We start from the raw sequence: 18,267 nt of genomic DNA, 5'->3' as shown, positions 1-18,267 counted from the left end.
GTGGGACCAGTTACACGAGAGAGGTGCACAGTTCTGCCTCCTAAGAGAGAAGGATAAGGTGGAAACTGATCTGGTTGCTGGGAACAAATAGAGAGAGTGGGGCTGAAGGATGGTAGGCTGGAGATGCTCAGAAGACACTGCCTGGGACCCAGGAAAGGACAGAGAAAGTGTGGGAGGTATCTCTACCCTTCTCCTAAGAGGGCCAGGCCTTGGCTTATGTTGGGGTGAGGGGAAGAAAGTGAAGTGGAGGCAGAAGCAAGGATCCAAGTCTGAGCTGGAGCAGCTGAGCTTCCCAACATGGAGTCCTGAGGGCTGAAACAGGACCGTGGCTAACGCACCTCTGCTCCTCCACCCCGTGCCTAGCCCTTTAGCCGACAGAGAAAAATAGCAAATGGAACCCACGGCTTTGCAAACACACCAAGTCAGAGAGATTTTATCTAAATAGACTTTAATTAGAAGTAAACTGGAGAGTTTTACGTACAAATGCATTTTGGTTTTTAAGTTAGAACCATCACCCCGTTATTAAATCTGGTGTGTGTGTGTGTGTGTGTACATGTGGGTGTCCTCCTTGTGGGTGTGTCTGTGTGAGAATCCATCCTTTTACGTAGTAGATCTTTATGGTCTCTTCCAGCACCTCTGTGTAAACGGATAAGCTGTGCTCTTATCTTGATCATTATTCATTCCTGTTAGTCATTCTCCTTGAAGAATCCCAAGTCACTGTCAGCCCTCTTCCTTTTCCCAATCTCCCCAAAGGCGCCTGGACGGAAGTGGGTGTGTCTGGGGTGGGTCTTGAGGTATCATCTTAGGCCACAGCTCCCGCCTTGGGTGGAGGCTTCAGCTTTCTGAGTCCAGGGGGTAGGAGTACCGTGTCCTGGTGCACCAGAAGCGATGGACCGCAAATACCACGGCCCCGAGCAGCAGGAGGGCGCCCAGGGCCCCAAAGAGAATCCCGAAGAAGGCGCCGAGTTTCATGCTCAGATGCTCACAGTGCTCGCCCCAGGGCGTGTAGATGGAGAAGGGCCTACAGCTGGGGACAAAGAGGGGGGACACGTCAGTAGAGGGGAGGCGGGGTGGGGAGACGGGGTGGGGGTAGTGGAGGCCGGCGCTCAGCCTCTCCATTCTCCATCCCTTCCAGCGGCGGGGCCAGAGGAGGTTTTCTTCGACAGGTAGGGCTTCCCTTTAGGGAACGAGGTCGAGTCAGCCCTGTGGGGATGCTGGAGAGAGGCCACCGGGCAAACGAAACTACACGAAGTGTGAGAGGTCAGCTTCACCGGAGCAGCGGGGGGGTGGGGGGGGGGTGGGGTTGGGGGGTTGGGGGTGGGGAAGGCGGGGCTGGCCTCAGGTGAGCCTGCGCACTCACAACCCAACCCTTTGCCCGGAGATGCACCCCCCCCTCCCGCTCCACCCACCTCGTCCTAGGCCCTGGCAAGGGAGGGCTAGGCGGGTCTGGAGCTGCATTGGGGAGGAGGGTGGTCGGAGGGCACTGAGGGGCCCAGGGGGCCCAGAGGGCGCGGCCCTTCTCCTCCTTGGCAGGCACGCAGCCGTAGTGCACTCCCCTCCCGGAGCCCCTCGGGCTGTTGATGAACCAAGGGGACGTAAGGTGCCAGTTTGAGAGGGCCTCCCCTGCCTGGTGCTCTTAAGAAGGGGCAAGGCCCGGCCTACACTCAAGACAAAGGGCTCCTTTTTTCCACAGTGAGACAGCAGGGTGTCCACCCAAGAAGCAAAAGCAGGTGTAAGAGTTTGACTTTGGAACCCAGATCCTACTCCTTAACGTGCTGGGTCCCTTGGGCAGGGTCCTTATCATCTCTGAGCTGCAGTTTTCTCATCTTAAAAAAAAAAATAAAAAATACCTACCTAGTAGTTAGTTTGAGGTAATATAGCACCTTCATTCTCCACACGGAGTGGGCACTCACACGTTTTCTTTTCCATTATCCATTTTTTCAATGATCCCAGTTCTCTCAATTACACAGGGAACCGTCACTAATTTGCAGACATCCATTCTGGACCCCCTTGCAGTATCTTTTCCCAGCTTGGATTTCCCAGCACCGCCCTCCGCCTCCTGCCCCCTGTCCCCTATCCCACTCACCTGCAGCGGGGCCCATCCGGCCAGTGCTGACACTGGCCTCCGTGCTCACAGTAGCCCTCACTGCAAGGGGACACACAAGTGAAGCCGCCCTGCGGGCTGTAGACCAGTTGGTAGCCCTGGTAGCCATTGCACTTTAAGTGAGTCTGCAGCGTGTCCACGTTGACTGTAAGGCAGGCAACAGCAAGAGCAATTGATTAACACCAAAATCTATTCCTTTTCGATCAAGAATTCAATTTTAGGCATTTATCCTTAGAAATAATTGGAAGAGTGGACAAATACACATGTTCATGGAAGTCCAGAGCAGCATGGTTTAAATAGTAACAATGTTTAACAGAAGTTTTATTAAGTAAGGAATATTGTGCAACCAGTAAGCACAATGGTATGGAAAATGCATTGAGTAAGAGAATGTGCTTTGAGGTCAGCAAGACCTGTGTTGAAATTTAAACTCTATTACTAACTAGTTGTGTGATTTGGGGAAACTTCTTAATTCTTCCAGCCTCAGTTTTTTTATCTTTAAAAGAAAATGATAATAGCACCTACCTTGCGATGAGGTTTAAATGAGATAACACATATGAGTATTCAGTATAGAGCCTGACACAGTAAGCACTAAATTAACGGTCACTGTTAGTATAATGTTCTATTTAAAATATGGTATACCACACTATATTAAACTATATTACAAAATAATGTATAAAATGGGACTATGCACACAATATATAAGGTAATGTGCTCACAATTTATTAAGGCGATCAAACACTAGGTATAAACTGACCCCTTTATTGTAAAAAATTGATAGTGTGAAGGTGCCCCTGCATAAAAGAAAAATCAGAAGGATATGTGCAAAATGGATTTGTCTCTAGAGATTGGAATTGCAGATGATTTTTTTTTCTTATTGTTAATTTTTGTTTCCTAAAGTTTATACAATAAACAGATTGTACTTGTATAATAAAAACTATGCGTTTTTTTAAAAAATATGTTTTTTTGTGGTGTTTTTTTTTTTTTTAAACAGAAGGCATGGTCTGGTCTAGGGTACTTGTTCCCTTATCTCTGCCCCTACCCCCTGCCACACACACACACAGTAGACTGGAGGATTTCCCATTGGTTGCCCCCAGGAGGGAAGCAGGTTAGCCTGCATTCTAGAAGAAGCTCTTGCTTGGTTCTGGACCCAAGTAGCACAACAGCTTCTAATGGGCTTGGCGTGGTCACTGCCCTGTTCTCTGTCTCACTCCCCAAATAGGGCAGGCTGTTCCTTTCCTTCTCTGACAGGCTTGTCAACCTATCTCACCCCGTTCCAGGAGAGTCAGGGGCTGTCAGAGCTGAAGGGGACCCCAGAAATCCCATCTCATTTTCTAGATGGAGGTGTTGGGGCCTGGGCTGGAAATGGCTTTTGCAAAGGATCACACCCTTTTGGGGAGAGGATATCTCTGCCTCCGCACTGAGTCTTCAGCTTTTAACATAAGGCCCTCCAGCTGGAGGGCAAAGGCAAAGGATGTCTGTGTTTATGTATACCAAGCACAATGGTATTTTAACAAAATCAATAACAATTTTATGAAAAGAAAGTAAACTATTAGCAGCAGTGGTTAAGGAAGCAGAAGTTAGGAGACTTGTTCTATGAAACTGAACAATGGACTTATCATGTTGGATCTGTTCTTGGATCCAGAAAGCTGGGTTCGTGTGGGCTAAATTTCTGCAACAGGCTCCCTCCGTTTGCCTCCTCCCTCAGCTCTCCCTGGCACTGTCCCCAAGATAGTGACTCACAAGCTGCCAAACTGTGCACGTCTCTCCTGGAGATAGGGTGGAAGACCACGTCGTTCCTGGGCTCCTCGCTTTGCTTCCATCTCCCCTGCGGGGCCTGCAGTAAAAATGCCTCCACCACTGCGTCCAGCAGCCGGGTGTTCAGGAAGTGGATGATGGGACCCCGAGGGCGGTACTGGAACTCCGAGATGATGCTCCATTGTTGCAGGGAGCTTCTTCCTGCTGGACCGCTGCTGTGTGGGAGGGGAAGAGTGAGACGCTGAGGGGTGAGGGGTAAGAGGGAGGATTTGGGGACCAGGCAGGAACAATCCCACTTACATTTTCTGCACTCTGCTATTCCTGAGAAAGGCCCGCACATCCAGGTACTCCAGCCTGTAGGCCACCTAGGGCAGATGGTTGGGGATAAGCGGGGTAGGGGTGAGACCCAGTCCAGAGAGGAGATCCTTCCACTTTAATGCATTTATTCATCTTTGTCTGTTACCATCTTAGAATGTGAACCCCAGGACCCCGTCTCATCCATTTCTGCATCCCCACACCCCAGCCTAGCCCCATGACTGGCATGAGTCCCTGCTTAATAAAAGTTGGTCGGTGAGTGAAGGACTTTACATATCTCCCCCCACCCCAGCCTCCTATTACAAGGGGAAAACCTGAAATGAATGGCCCCCACTTTGCCTCTGATCCCTGACGCACCCACTCATTCTCTCCCCACATGTATACTGAATATGGATCATGTTTAGGCAGACCTAGGGGATGTCATCGTGATTTAGAACAGTCCATATTCAAAGGCCCATAGTCTGGTGTGTTAGACAAATGCCCACAGATTTTACCAGAGTGTAGAGTGCTGTGGTGGTGGTGGTAGTAGAAAGTAATAGTAATTATTATTCTGATTTTGAACACATGTTTCAGGTACCATGATAAGTACTTTACATACATTATTATTTAGACCTTGACACAACCCGTTGATATAGGTATGATTATTCTATTTTAATAGACGAGACATCAAATAATTTGTCTAATTATTATACCGGGTCTAATGGGTGGTAGAGCCTGGCTTTGAACCCAGGTACGTAGGATTCTAGAGCTTCAATAACTCAACCACTGTGTTACTTTGCCTGTAATTGAGGAATGGACAGGGGATGGGAGCCAAAAAGAGGGAGCCTGCAGGTCCCTGTGGGAAGTCAGAGAAGGCTGCCTGGAGGTGAAAGACCTTCTTGTGTTTCTTCCATGTAATACCCAAGTGCAGGTCTTGAAGGACTCTCAGAAGGACAGGCAGGGGTGACTCCGTCACCCTAGACTCTGTTCATGTCAACTTGGCTATTTCAACCCCCTCAGAGAGCTCTGTCCTGCAGTATCCTGCCTTCCTCACCCCAGGCCTTTTCTGAGGCAGAAGGCTCCCGTCTCCCATGGCAACTGAATCTAGATGGATGATGAAGATGCAGAACGCACAAGTGATGGCTAAGACCCTGCCCTGAACCTGCCAGGATCCTCCTTCCCTCTCAGAGCCACCTGCAGTACTAACCGAAGCGTTGACCTCTGCTTCAGTGGCGTTTTCTTCTTCGCTGAGAATGAGCTGGATTGTTCTTAAAGGGAACGCTGGAGATGGGAGAAGCAGATTTATAGTCACTTCCTGGGTTTACCCAGACTTACCCACAGAGACCATTGGGCCAGTCTAGGGAGACTGCCCGATTTACAGTGATAGAGCAGGAGAAGTGGCTGAGTCTGCTGACCCTCACCTTAGAGCTCATTTGACTATGATCAGGGGTCCCCTGACTCTCTTCTAACTGAGCCATAAGGCCACCTTTAGTCTTTTATCATAAGACCCCTCAAGCCTGTTTTTCATGCTGCCCCCACCAGCTCTCCTAGCCTACAACTTACCACCACCCAAAAGAAATTTGAAATTCTGTCCTGTGAGTTTAAGAAACTTTCCCCTGGCCCTCAGAGGTCCCCTTCTTCCCCCAAGAGAGAGAATGGTGGTGAGGGTGCTGGGGGCATCTGGTGAGACCTTGTTTGATAGTTGGAGTGAAGTTGTTCCCAGCCAGGAAGCAACGGTTGTCTGTGAAGGCTGGGGGGCAAGTGCAGGTGGGCTGGCAGCCCAGAGTCTGGGAGATGTAGCAGTGGCCGTGGTTGTAGCAGTAATTCACAGGGCAAGACTTGTTCTGACAGTCTTCAGAGTCCTCCAGACCTGCAGAGAGAGCAGAGGTCAGCAACACCAGGCCCGACAGCAGTGGGGAGCCCCCAGCCCCTGGAGAGCTGCTTCCAGGACAGCCTGGTTTCTTTCCCCCAAAGCCCACTCAATCTAGGTTCTGCTTGTGGGCCATGCTGAACCCCAAACTATCTGTCTCCCTTTTCCAGGCACTTCTCTGCTGAAAAACCTTTTTCCTCTGCCAGGTAGATATTCGCCCACTTCTGCTGAGGGAAGAGCTGTGTATTAGTCCCTCCACATCAGGAAAGGGCCCAGAAGGCTTTCCCCACGTCTATCCCCTTTTCTGCCTTTGTAAGGCTGCGGTTCTACCCACTCTGGCCTCTGCGCAGATTTCGTTTGAGCTTAGTGGAGGCCTCACTGTGATTTCTTTCCCTCATCATGACTCCAATCGCTTAGAAGTCAAGGAGCAGATAGCGGCAGCAGGACTCAAAGGGAAAACGAGCCACACCTGCCCCCAGATGCCCATGACAGCCCCTCCAAATGTCCTGACGGGGGATGTGAAGACTCACATCTCTGAAAACCCCAGTTTGCCTTTGGTTCCCTGTCTCTGCTAGAAGTCCCCTCTCTTCTCCAGGCCACCTTCAATGTTTTGCCCTGGGTTTTCCCAATCAGTGTCTCAGGCCTGCTCCGCCCTGGCCTCTCCCCCATGCCTAGATAATCTCTTCTCCTGCAGCCTCACACCCCACCATGCAAACCTCACCTCCTTACTGCACCCACTCTGTTGAACATTCTAAATACTTGCTAGAAAAGGGAGAGAAATGGGTTGCTCATGGCTGTCCTAGACCCCCTAGGTATCACCTGTGCCCAGAACCTTTTCCTACCCGGGCCCCGTTCCCAGCTTACCTGTACAGTGACGCCCATCCCCAACTAGATTCGGGGGGCAAGGATCGCAGCCCTGCCCAGGAATGCACTTCACATTCGGGAAGCACTGCTCGTCACAGGGGTCCTTGGAACGCTCGCAGTACTGGCCGAAGGTGGTGTTGTCACACTTGCAGCTGGCCACCTGGAATGGGTTGTGATCACTGGGCAGCCAGGAGGCTGAACCATTAAGGGCATCTAGGTGTTTCAGCACTGACCCCTCCAGTCTGCGAACCCATGGGACCTGAGACCTTGTCTTCTTTCTGCCAGTACTTATTGAGCACCTTCTTGACCAGGCCCTGGGCCTGCATGGCCCCGCCCAGAGGCACTTGGTCTCTACCCCACTCTCCTCCCTGGGCCCTTCTTTCCCCACCCCTCTGTCTGCCTGGCTTCTACCCCAGATGCTCTGCCTCTTCCTTCTTACACCATGTCTCTTTGCCCGAAATCCTTTTTAGAGTAAGACGGAGCTAAATAAATATTCTACCATCCCTTGAAAATGGGACCCCCTGAGAGCTGCAGTTTCCTGCTCATCATCCCCTTGCTGACTCCCAAACCAAGAAGACAGAGCCTCACTGCACAGCACCGTGAGAACACGGTAAGCAGCACAATGGCACAGGGAAGGTCGAGGTTCAGGAACCTCATTAAGCTCCCTGGTCTCTCTTTTCTGACCCATCTACTGAGAGGGCTCTGGAAATCTCCCTAAATGCGACTCCCCAGCACTTTTACTTCTAAGACTGAGACTGCTGGGACCTCTAGAATAATACATTGACTTTAACCTCTGTTTTCCCACTCTCTGTTTTTCCCCTTTTCCAGCCTCTGGGCTCCCCACCTCTCTTCCCAGCACCATGGTGATGAGACCCCAGAGGGAAATGGCTGTGCGGGACAGTAAGCCACCTTATTAAAGGCTGCCTGTGTCTGAGCAAGGCACAGAGCCCCAGAGCACTTCCTGTGTCTGAAGAGGGGAGGGTCTGGAGCTTGGGATCAGTGTAGACTCATGCCCAGGGACCACACTCTCCCACCCCACACCTCAGTGCCTAGTTTCAGAAACATGGAACTGGGGGCCAGGAGGGACGCTAGGAAAGCCTGAGGTGGAAGTTCCCTGCCAGCCTGGCAGAATGGGAGCCGGGAGATAAAAATTCAATTGAGCTATAAGCAGCAAAGAAAATTCTATTTCTCACACAAGTAAGTTTGTGGCCTGAGATTGGTATCTGCTCTACTCACCTACCTCAGTTCCACCCACCTCCCAACACACATTACCACAGAGGGGCTTTGATATCCCTTCAAATTCCACTTCCTTCCCCCTCCAAAATGGAAACCTCCTTCTCACCCTCCTCCCAGCACTCACCTCCAGGGAGGAATTGCCCACCCATCTGGTCTGGTTGTATAAACACTGTTCCTCTCCCTTGCAAGCACAGACCACGGTCTTTGGCTGGAGTAGAGATGATAAGTTGTCCTTGACGTTTCTTGCAAGAATCTCCAGAGTGAATGGTTCCAGCGAGTTTGGTGTCCAGAGTAGTGTCCCATTCTCTGCCCCAAGGAAGATGAGGTCATTGAGAGGTGGAAGCCTTGATTTCTCTGCCATCTGACATGTCTTGGCATCAAATACCTTAAGAGCTGAGGCTGGAATCCCCCCACTTCCCTCAGACCACCCCTCAAATCCCACCAGGCATTTCCTCAGGCAAAGCTGGTTTCCTGGGGTGGTCACGCTCCAAGCTGGAGCCCAGCTAACTGAGTGTAGGGTGGAACTCCAAAAGGGGGAAGGCAGTTGATCCTGAAGAAACCCCCAAAGAGCAACCTGCCTCGGCCTGCACCAGGACGGGGCATTCAGGGGGGTATGGAGGGTGAAGGCCAGATCCTCCCGACACATCCCCGCACTACACTGCACACTGGCCTCACCTTCACAGCAGCCCCATCCCTTGCCCTGATTTCTTGCCCACCCTCTCACTTCCTGGACTTTTGACCTGCCACCCCTTCAGACGCCAGACTGTAGTGAAACAGTGCTACATACTATAGGACTCCTCCAATCAAACCAGTCTTAGGTTACTGAAGAAAACAGGAAAATCTCCTGAAAACAGCAGGTTAAGAGGAGCTGATAGTAGGAAGAGATAAGAGTAACTTCCAGGCCATCACTATTCAGGAGAAGAGTTCAGCGGAGGAGAAAATCTCCTGATGCCATTGTTTAGCCCCTGGCAGGATGCCACATGGAGCAAAGGGTACAGACAAAAGCAGTCTCTCCTGGTGCACAGAGAAAGAAAATTAGGCAGAGAGGTGCTCAGAGCTCAGAATAAGGCCCCTGGAGGCTTTGGTTTGGCAAAAAGCAGTCATCAGCATAATCAGTGCTGGCAACAAAAGGCAAGCTGCATCCTGTAGGCTTTGGCTCTTTGACCCAGACCATGTTGCAGGCCTAGGGGACTCCACAGCATCACTGAGAAAGAGCGATGAAGCTTTGCTTTGTCCCAGCACAGAACAGCAGACACGGAGAGACAAAGTTAGATAAACATGGTTGACAAACATAAAAATAGTGACAAACGTTCCAAACAAAGGTATTTGTGTTTCTTTAAATCTTGTTCTACGTTATGTCCTTTTATAAAGTAGATATGAAAATGTTTTAAATTAGGATTTCTTTGTTATACTTCATTCTAATAATTTGGTGGTTACACAAAGATGGCTAAAGGTGATTATATATTATTAGATTGAGATGAAATGATCTTTGAATCAGTTGTACATGTCCAGAGTCAGTCTAGCTAGCTGGCCAAATCTCCATAAGCCCCCATCACTATTCACCATGGGGGTGGGCACCTGTTTGAATTATAGGGATTATTCCTAAGAAATGCTGGTCTTGGATATGACAATAGAAAAGTGACATGAAGTTGCACAGGGTATAATAAGGAAAAATTACCCAAAGCTTGTCTCTGAACTCATCCCCCATGTCCCCAGCCAAGCATTCTTACCAAAAAGCTTGAATTCCTTAGTGGAGTTGTTTCTGAGTGTGAATGTGACGTCCTTAGAGCTGCCTTTGAATTGAATCAGCGTGGTCTTCCCCTTGTAGGCTTGCACCATTTGGGGACCGTCAATAGAAGGTGGGTACTGATCTGGAACACAAAGAGGGGATTTGGAGCCCGAGGCAGGACACTCTCTTGCCTTGTGGGCCTCCTCTCTGCTTCTCCAGTCTCCTGGCTCGTGTGAGGCATTCACAGGACTGTGACCCACCTCTGGAAGTATCTGCTCTCGGACCTATGCTGAGCAGGCTGGGATTGTACTGCCCACCTGGCCAAATCTTTATTCTCTCTTTATCTTTTCCCCAAATGGGATTCATTTCAAGTTCTTTCCTGCTATGCTGAGCTTGGTACTAAGTGAATCTGAAAACAGATTGTTTAGACCGTCACAGAGTTTTACCTTTGGAAAAGGGCTGAAAACCATGAGAGTAATATCTAAGTGGACATTGCATTTTTCAGGAAATAGGGAGTTAAACCTTTTCACTGGCCTCTGTTTTTTGGAGCCTTGCTATTTCCATTTCATTTTTTCTTCATTCATTCATTCATTCAGTCAGTCAGTCAGTCACTTAAGTATTTATTGAGCACCTACTGTAAGGCTGGCACTATTCTAGGTAGTAAGGACACAGTAGTGAACAAAAAATACAAAAGATACCAATGAAAATTAGAAAATATGTTTGATAGTTATAAATGTTAAGGAGAAAAAAATAAAGCAGGGAAAGTGAGTAGGGAGTGTGGGTGAATGTGAGATTTTAGACAAGAAAGGTGGCATTTAATTAGAGACTTGAAGGAGGCGAGGGGCAAGCCTGTGGCTGGCTAGGGGAAGGGCACTCCAGGCAAAGAGAACAGCCTGTGTGGCGTCTCAGAGTTGAGAGTGAGCCTGGCGTGTCTGAAGGACACAAAGAAGCCAGTTGCGCTGGAGTGGAGGGAGCAAAGTGGGAGTGCTAGGAGATTTCAAGAGGCAAATTGAATAAGGCTTTGAAGGTCATCATAAGAACAGAGTGGGCTGGGGAATCATGGGAGGGTTTGAGCAGTGGAATAACGTGAGTCGAAGAACCTGGTAAATGTAAAAAACGTGTAGCTTAAAGGGGTGTTATGGAAGGGGGCTCATCATCTGCCCCCTAACTCTGAAAATGCCTCCCTGGGCCTCATGCCACTTACTGAGGGTGTCGTTCATCTGCTGGTATCTTCTGAAGATCGTACTAGTGTCCAGTCCAGTCTTTGTGTTTCCTGTGGCCAGGGTGTCATAGATGCATTGTCTATCTCCATTACACTTGGAGGTTGAATTGTTATCCAAGGAGTTGTTTTGCCACAGTTGGGAAAGGAAGACAGGGGTGAAGTTGGAAGGCAGAAGGTCATCCCTCTTGCCAAGGAGGCTTGTTCCGTTGATTTTCCCTATAACACACGAGGTTCGATGGTGGTGATATCAGGGGTGGGACTCCGGCTATATTTCTTCAGTGTCCACCCCTTACTCTCACTTTATGTGGCTTGAGATAGGTGGTGTATAAAAGGCCAGGTTGACTTCTGGCTTCTGGGTCTGAAAATCCCTGCCGTGGTGACTGAGGGCCACCTCCTTCCCTCATCCTCTCTTCCAAGTAGAGAGACATGGGTGGGAGTGGGGTGGAGGGGACAAGTCTGGGGTGGCACCAGAATCCTCCTAAATTTCCACCCCTCCCTCACAAAGGACAGAGGTCTGGTTCCCACAGCCCTGGGGGAGACATCCCAGCCTTGTCCCATCTACCCCCAGCACTCTGAAGTCCAGACTCACAGGTCATTCCATAGTGAAAAAGCATCTCTTCATTGCTCTGTTGGGGTATGGTGGTGCCATTGGGCATCTTGAAGTCATCTTCTGGATTATTGTTCCAGACCCCTGAGGGACAGAGTAGGAGGTTGGCCACCCTGGGACTGTGGTTCTCCCCATTCCCTGGGAAGCATCCAACGGGGCACACTCAAGATGTGAGGAGGAGCAGGGGGCCCAGGAAGCCTCTCTCTGTTGCATCTGTTCTTGGTTCAGGCCTCTAGGAGGAGGGTAAAGGATGGACCATAACCTCAGAGCCCACCTTTCTGCTGCAGGGAGGGAGGAGGGAGGAGAAAGAGGAGGGAATGGAGGTGATGGAGGGAGAGATGGGAAAGTGTGAGGTGTGGGAGAAGGTGGCTGCTGACCCCACCCTCCTCAGAGTCCATCCTGGATGCTCCCTTGGCTGCCCCGGAAGTGGAGCTTTAGGAGGACAGGAAGTGAGACTCAAAGGTAGCTGAAGAGGTCCCTGTCCTTCCCTGCCCCTCTGTGGCCCCAGGGTTCTGTTCCACAGAGGCTGAGAAAGGGAAATGCAGCCTGGGATGTCCATAGGCCAATGGGCAGGGAACCACCTGGGGTGGGGGTAGGATCTGAGCTCCTGTTGTGGCCACTTCCTCAGAGTCAGGGTCCTGCCTGTTTCTTACCCAGGAGGCCCTCTGTGTGGTCTCGGTACTCCTCTGGGAGGCTGCAGGAAGCATGGAGGATGTTGGAGAGAGCTGTCACTGAGACGATCACTGTGCCATCTAAGCTGGCTGACACCAGGGAGCCATTGCGGGTCATTATGACTCCAGTGGTGTTGAAGGTTTCCTGGTCTAGAATGTTGGGAGACAGATGAAGAAGAAACCAGCGTTGGTCCCTGCAGGCCCAAGCCTTGGCGGTAATGAATGTTCAAGAAGCGGAGGGACACTGGAAGCAGCTCTGGGATATCCTGCAGGTGCCTTCTCCAGTGGCCCCCAAACCAAACTCACAGGATACCCCTCAAGGCCACAACACCCACTTCTACCTGGGGCCTGAAGACAGGGGCTGCCACAGGGCTGCCTCACAGCACTGGAGGAAGGAGGGAAGTGAGGAGGGGACGTTTAATGCCCGGCTCCTGTGTGAAGCAGCTGCTGGGCACAGATGCTGAAGGGACAGCAGGGGTGGCCACCACTCTCCTCCGCCCCAGTGCTGCCGCCACCATACCCCACCCCACTGCTCCCAATCGCGGGGCACCCTCTGAACCCTCACGGCTGCCCCAGCCTACCTTTAAATGCCACAGTCTGGTTATTGAGCCGCACATGGATTGTGTCATTGGGCTCAAGGAGCCACTGAACCTGGAAGGAAATTGGAGGAGGACTAAGGCTGACCTGCAGGTGGGCCCGGGGGCTGAGAAAGGAGGCTGCAAAGAGCTTAGAACCTGAGCCCTGAACAAAGATGAAGGTGATGGAGAGTGTGACGGTGAGGTTTTTCTACCTAACACCTATGGAGTGCTTAGCATGAGCCAGGCTCAGAGCTAGGCACATTTCTTAGGTGACCTCATTAAAATCTCACATTTCTTAGGTGACCTCATTAAAATCTCATGTTAGGTAATATTACTATCGCCATTTTACTGTAAGAAAACTAAGGCACTGGAAGTTTAGTCATCTCTTCAAACATAACTGTTGAAGCCTGGATCCTAATCTTGTGTCTCCGGGTTGGCTCTCAAACCACACTGGCAGGAGACATTCTCCCTCCTTCCTGCCCCCTTCCCTTCCTCCTCATTCTCCTCCTGGGCCTTGATTTCCAGCTGAAGGTTTCTGAGAGCTCTCTGTGAGAGGAGCAGGGATGTCTAGCGCCCCTGCTTCACTCACGATGATGGGGTCCAGTCTGCTGGAGTTGTATTGAGCGGCAAACGCAATGAAGTTGGTGGCTTGGGCAGAGCCGGTCTGGGCAGTGCGGCCCTGCAGCAGGAAGGAGGAGTTTCCGTCTCTGGCCCTGACCAGCAGGAAGTCCCCCAGCCCATTGAAGGTGTAACTGGCATCATCTAAGGTGGTGATGTGGGGGTCCCCGAACATCCAGGCTGGAAAAAGGAGATGATACCACATTGGCATGGCAGAGGAGGGAAAGGTCTGAGATTCCCCACGGCCCACACGTGGGCATTTATCCAGGTAGACGCAAGCCTGGGAGTTGTTCATGGCTTGTAGCATCCTCCCTGGAAATCCTCTTGCATTTTTGTGCCCCCACCACACCCATGTCTGCTCATTATCTCCCATCCCCCAGTCCTACCCCTTCCCCAATACCATGTACAAAGCTCCTCTGTTTGCCATCCACTGAACGCCAGAATCATCGCCACCTTCCCTTAGGCCACAGTCCCGCCCAGGAATCTAGTGCTGCCCTTGTCCAGGCCCCAAGAGGCTGCCCCCGCTCCCAGATCCTTTGCTTTGGGTCTGCTCCAGGGCAGGCCCCAGCAGCCTCACCAGGCCTTGGGGGCTGGTACCCAGCACAGCTGATGCGGGGCCGCCTTTGTTGGTACAGGGTGCAGAAGGAGGGCTGGTCGTTCCAGCGGCAGCACCAGTCCTGCGACTCCAGTTCTTGCTCTGTGGAGAAGAGCAGCGCTTGAGGGGTGTGTGGGGGGAGTGGGACATGGAAGACCTGCAGAACCCAGCTGGAAGGTTCGTGGGGCAGGATGATATGTGTGGCGAGGGCATGGTTTGGGAAACAGGCATACCTCAGTTCAGATCCCATCCTGCCCAATGACCTTAAGCCAGGGACTAGTTGCTGTCTCCCTTGCAAGCTTATTGCAGCTGGGCTCCCAGATGGGTCAGTACAAGGTCAAACATAAAGAACCTCCTTCCTTGAAAGGTGGGATGCTGAGTCCCACTATTCTCAAAATGCTGGGAGTGGGAGGGCGTGGCTGATGGTCTGGGACTATGGAGGCTGCTTGGATTACAGGGAAGAGGGAGAGGACACACGTTACCTGTCTCCCCCTCAACCCCCCCACCCACCACACCTGGGCTCTCTAGTTCCTTTGAAGAGTGATGGAGATGATGCCATGCCTTCCCCAAGAGAGCCTGCTAATATGGGTCCAGAGGAACAGGGTTAGACTAGGACTTCTCCCCTTCCCTAGACAGATGTCTCCACTCTGGGCTGGGGCTATGGAGCCAAGTGGAGATGATCAAGAGGCACTCAATCATAAACCCCTAAGATGTCAGCTGGAAGTGATGTTGGGAGCTGCCTAAGGTTACAAGATCAGGAAATTGAGGGCCGGAGAGGGGAAGGAACTGGAAGGGAATGGGGACAAAAGGCTTCGATCCATGGGTCCCACTGCTTGGTACGGAGCCCAGGGCTGGTCTCTGATGGGGAAGAGCAGAGAGCTCCAGAGGAAGTGGGGTTGAGATCTCTCTGGACACACATACCAAACTGCCAAGGGCTCTGCACTCTCCAGCCTCGCAGAAGCTCTCCCCATGGCCCGTAGCTGCAACACACGCCCCCGCGCCAGGAAGTGAAGCTGCACAGATGCCTGCTGCCGAGGTCCCACCAGCCTGCAACAAGTCCAGGAACACTGAGGCCTGAGGCCTGTGGTGGGGCAGGATTGGGGTACGGTGTTTCTGGGGGGTGGGGGGTGGGGCTGAGGATGCCTTGAAAGGGACAGTTTAGGGGGAACTGTAGAGATGGTGGGTGGGCTTGTGGGACAATGGAGATACCCCAAGAGACAAGAAGGAGGAGTCACCTATGTGGATGGGCTGGAATCGTAAGTCCCATACTCCCTGCCTCCAGGAGCAAGGGCAGGAGATGTGGTTCCAGTCCCAGCTGGGCCACTGAGACTGTCTCAACCACTGCAGGCACCTGAGACGGTAGTTGGGTCTTTCTTCTTTGTGCAGCTGATAGACCTGCAGCCCCCTGAGGCCTGGAGGAGCAAAGGAAGAAGGGGTTATCTGAGGGCCTGGGGCCACAGGTTCTGCTTTACTAGTAGCTTTAGGGAACTTCAAGACTCAGAAATGTACCCTCTATATGCCACTTGTCCCCTCTGGACAGCTCTTTCATGAATGAGACCCAACTCAGATTGGCAGCAATTCCATCCCCCCAAGACCCCTTTGATGTGACCTCCAAAAGCCCTCAAAGCTTGGATCTTAGTGTGAAACCTTGGGACAAAGGCTAGGGAAGAAGGCCTCGCCTACACCCAACTCAGAGCCAAACCCTGTCCCCGAGCTTCCGTTCACTCTACCCTTTTGTCTGTCACTCTAAGCTCCAGCACCTTCCAGTCTCCTCAAACCCCAAATCAGTTCCTCCACATCCACCCTATATCTAAGTGCATGATGCTACCACCAACTAGCCACCTACTCAGACACTTGCTTTCATCCTTGACCCCGGGTCTCCCACCAGACATGTCAGTGGCCCAAGCAGCCAGGGCAGAGGCCTATGCTCAGAGGCCAGCTGGGAAGCCACAGAGAAGTTGGCATGTAACGCTGGGACCTGCTCCATTACCACAAGGCTGAGGAAGCAACCTCAGTGCCCAGACACCATCCTAGGAATGTTGAAGTGGGAGTAGAGACCCTGATGGGGGTTTGAACTTTAAATAGACCTTCAATTAATTGTAAGTTACATACTGCCCACCCCAGCTGCCAGGAGTGAGAAGGGGTGCTCCAGAGTCCAATCCTATATAATAAAAGGCTAATATGCAAATCAACCCAACGGTGGAACGACTGGTCGCTATGATGTGCACTGATCACCAGGGGGCAGATGCTCAACGCAAGAGCTGCCCCCTGGTGGTTAGTGCGCTCCTATAGCGGGAGTGCCGCTCAGGCAGAAACCGGGCTCATGGCTGGCGAGAGCAGCAGTGGTGGTGGGAGCCTCTCCTGCCTCTGTGGCAGGGCTAAGGATGTCTGACTGCCAGCTGAGGCCCGCTCCCTGGGGAGAGTGGGCCTAAGCTGGCATTCAGACATCCCCTGAGGGCTCCTGGACTGTGAGAGTGCACAGGCCAGGCTGAGGGACATCCCCCCATGTATGAATTTCATGCACCAGGCCTCTAGTGAAATATAATAGGACATTCGATTTGACCATGTTCCCCCACAAAAGAAGTAATTGTCAAAAAAACTACAATTTGTTAAGGTTTTGAGAAGGATAATCATTATTTATGATTATCTGTTTGTGTATCTTCTCCACAACGACCTGGTATCAAGGGAAACATATCAAGTACTCTCCCTCCAAATACTATCTATGTATCTCCCTCCCTCTCTCTCTTCTCTCTCTCTCTCTCTCTCTCTCTCTCTCTCTCTATTGTATTGTACCCCCTAGGTCCAAGTTGAAGCATCTTGACAGAAGATCCTAATGACTGGGCAGCATTCTCCACAAGGTGGCACCCATGATTTGACTTAGCTTCTGTTTACCAAAAGTTCTCGCCAAAGAACAAATAGAACTGAATTTATGTTTCACAATTTACATGGCTGATTTCAAATGCTAAAATGTCCTTTTTTCGATCACATTTTGGAAAAGATCATTTCTTTCCCTTTTGGGCTCCCCAACAGTACACTGAGTCATGGAGGAGGCCTCATAGGCTTCTTCCTGACACTAGTGTTCCCGCCTTCTTGCCAGAGTGACAGCTCGTTGAGAGCAAACTTAGTCAGGCTTTTCCCTTTTACTTCACATTCCTGGTTCTTAGCACAGTGTCCAGCATGTAGCAGGTGCTCAATAAATAATGACCAAATGAATGCCAGACCTCTGGAACTCCTCTCGGTAGATTCCTTTAAGGGATCTTATCTGGATTCACATTCCCTTTCAGGAACAGGACACTTGGAGTATTGCCCTAACTACCCATTCATATTCCTATACCCAGCTACACCCCTGTTCTCACTTCCAGGATCTGGGCCCCCACTGAGAGAGCTCTTTGGTTTGGCTCATCCCAGGAGGAGACAGAGCCCCAAGGAAGACCGCACTGCGCGAGAGCACAGAAGGTACCGGCTGCTCCCTGGGCAGTGTCAAGTCCCTATTGCATCTGTGGGAGGTCAGTTTGTGCTGGGACTTCCTTCAGGATGATGGAGATAGATGCTGGAGAGCTGTCCCTCTAGTACTGTCATGGCCCACAAAGTGGAGGACAAAAGAGGATTTAAGTCCAGCCCAAGTGTGATTAGGCGATGCTTTTACCTGAGTTGGAATTCGGGAATAGGTCCGGACGATATTTCTGCCACACTGGCTGAGATGTTAGCGGGCTGTTTTCATAATGCCCATCTCCACTGCGTGCAAAGGAAAGAATGGAAGGCCTCTGTCACACTCAGGGTCTTTCCTCTCAGCCAGCAAGTTATTCATCCAGCCAGTCAGTCACTCAGTCCAGTTAGTCTTTACTTACTAGTTGGTCAGCCAGCCAGCCAGAATCACTGACTCCCACCACTAAGCAGGAAACGGGGAGAGGTGGGTGGGGAGACTAATCTATCCCACATCTGATCGATAAGGGCCAGACACTGGTCATGAGGCTGGTGTGAAGACAACAGAGTCCAGGCCTCCTTCTGGTATGTTTCCCTGCAGCTAGGGATTGGTGGGGACAGTATGTTGGGATAGTTAAGAGCCAGTGTCTGAAGTTAGACAGGCATGAATCCAGCTCTTGACTCCAGCACTTAGCAGCTTG

At 51.2% G+C, this 18,267-nt stretch overlaps 1 protein-coding gene across 1 annotated transcript in view; it reads right to left on the bottom strand.

The window, feature by feature from the left end:
* Nucleotides 1-834: 834 nt before the first annotated feature.
* The window catches only part of MUC4 (mucin 4, cell surface associated), a gene marked incomplete at its 5' end in the record, with an annotated part of 42,361 nt that continues 24,928 nt past the window's right edge, over nt 835-18,267 (bottom strand). Inside the window, 18 exons of the mRNA XM_054709638.1 lie at nt 835-1,027; nt 2,087-2,249; nt 3,845-4,074; nt 4,160-4,224; nt 5,361-5,434; nt 5,844-6,023; nt 6,888-7,047; nt 8,248-8,429; nt 9,854-9,994; nt 11,057-11,290; nt 11,664-11,765; nt 12,335-12,502; nt 12,934-13,003; nt 13,520-13,728; nt 14,126-14,245; nt 15,065-15,190; nt 15,379-15,555; nt 17,790-17,878. Coding sequence (XP_054565613.1) covers nt 835-1,027; nt 2,087-2,249; nt 3,845-4,074; nt 4,160-4,224; nt 5,361-5,434; nt 5,844-6,023; nt 6,888-7,047; nt 8,248-8,429; nt 9,854-9,994; nt 11,057-11,290; nt 11,664-11,765; nt 12,335-12,502; nt 12,934-13,003; nt 13,520-13,728; nt 14,126-14,245; nt 15,065-15,190; nt 15,379-15,555; nt 17,790-17,878 — 2,683 coding nt within the window. The remainder of the gene's footprint in view (nt 1,028-2,086; nt 2,250-3,844; nt 4,075-4,159; nt 4,225-5,360; nt 5,435-5,843; nt 6,024-6,887; nt 7,048-8,247; nt 8,430-9,853; nt 9,995-11,056; nt 11,291-11,663; nt 11,766-12,334; nt 12,503-12,933; nt 13,004-13,519; nt 13,729-14,125; nt 14,246-15,064; nt 15,191-15,378; nt 15,556-17,789; nt 17,879-18,267) is intronic.

The sequence above is a fragment of the Eptesicus fuscus genome, chromosome 3 (assembly GCF_027574615.1).
Source record: "Eptesicus fuscus isolate TK198812 chromosome 3, DD_ASM_mEF_20220401, whole genome shotgun sequence".
NCBI classification, from domain to species: domain Eukaryota; kingdom Metazoa; phylum Chordata; class Mammalia; order Chiroptera; family Vespertilionidae; genus Eptesicus; species Eptesicus fuscus.
The sequence above is the reverse complement of the archived record's forward strand: the minus strand, read 5'-3'. Positions and strand labels throughout refer to the sequence as shown.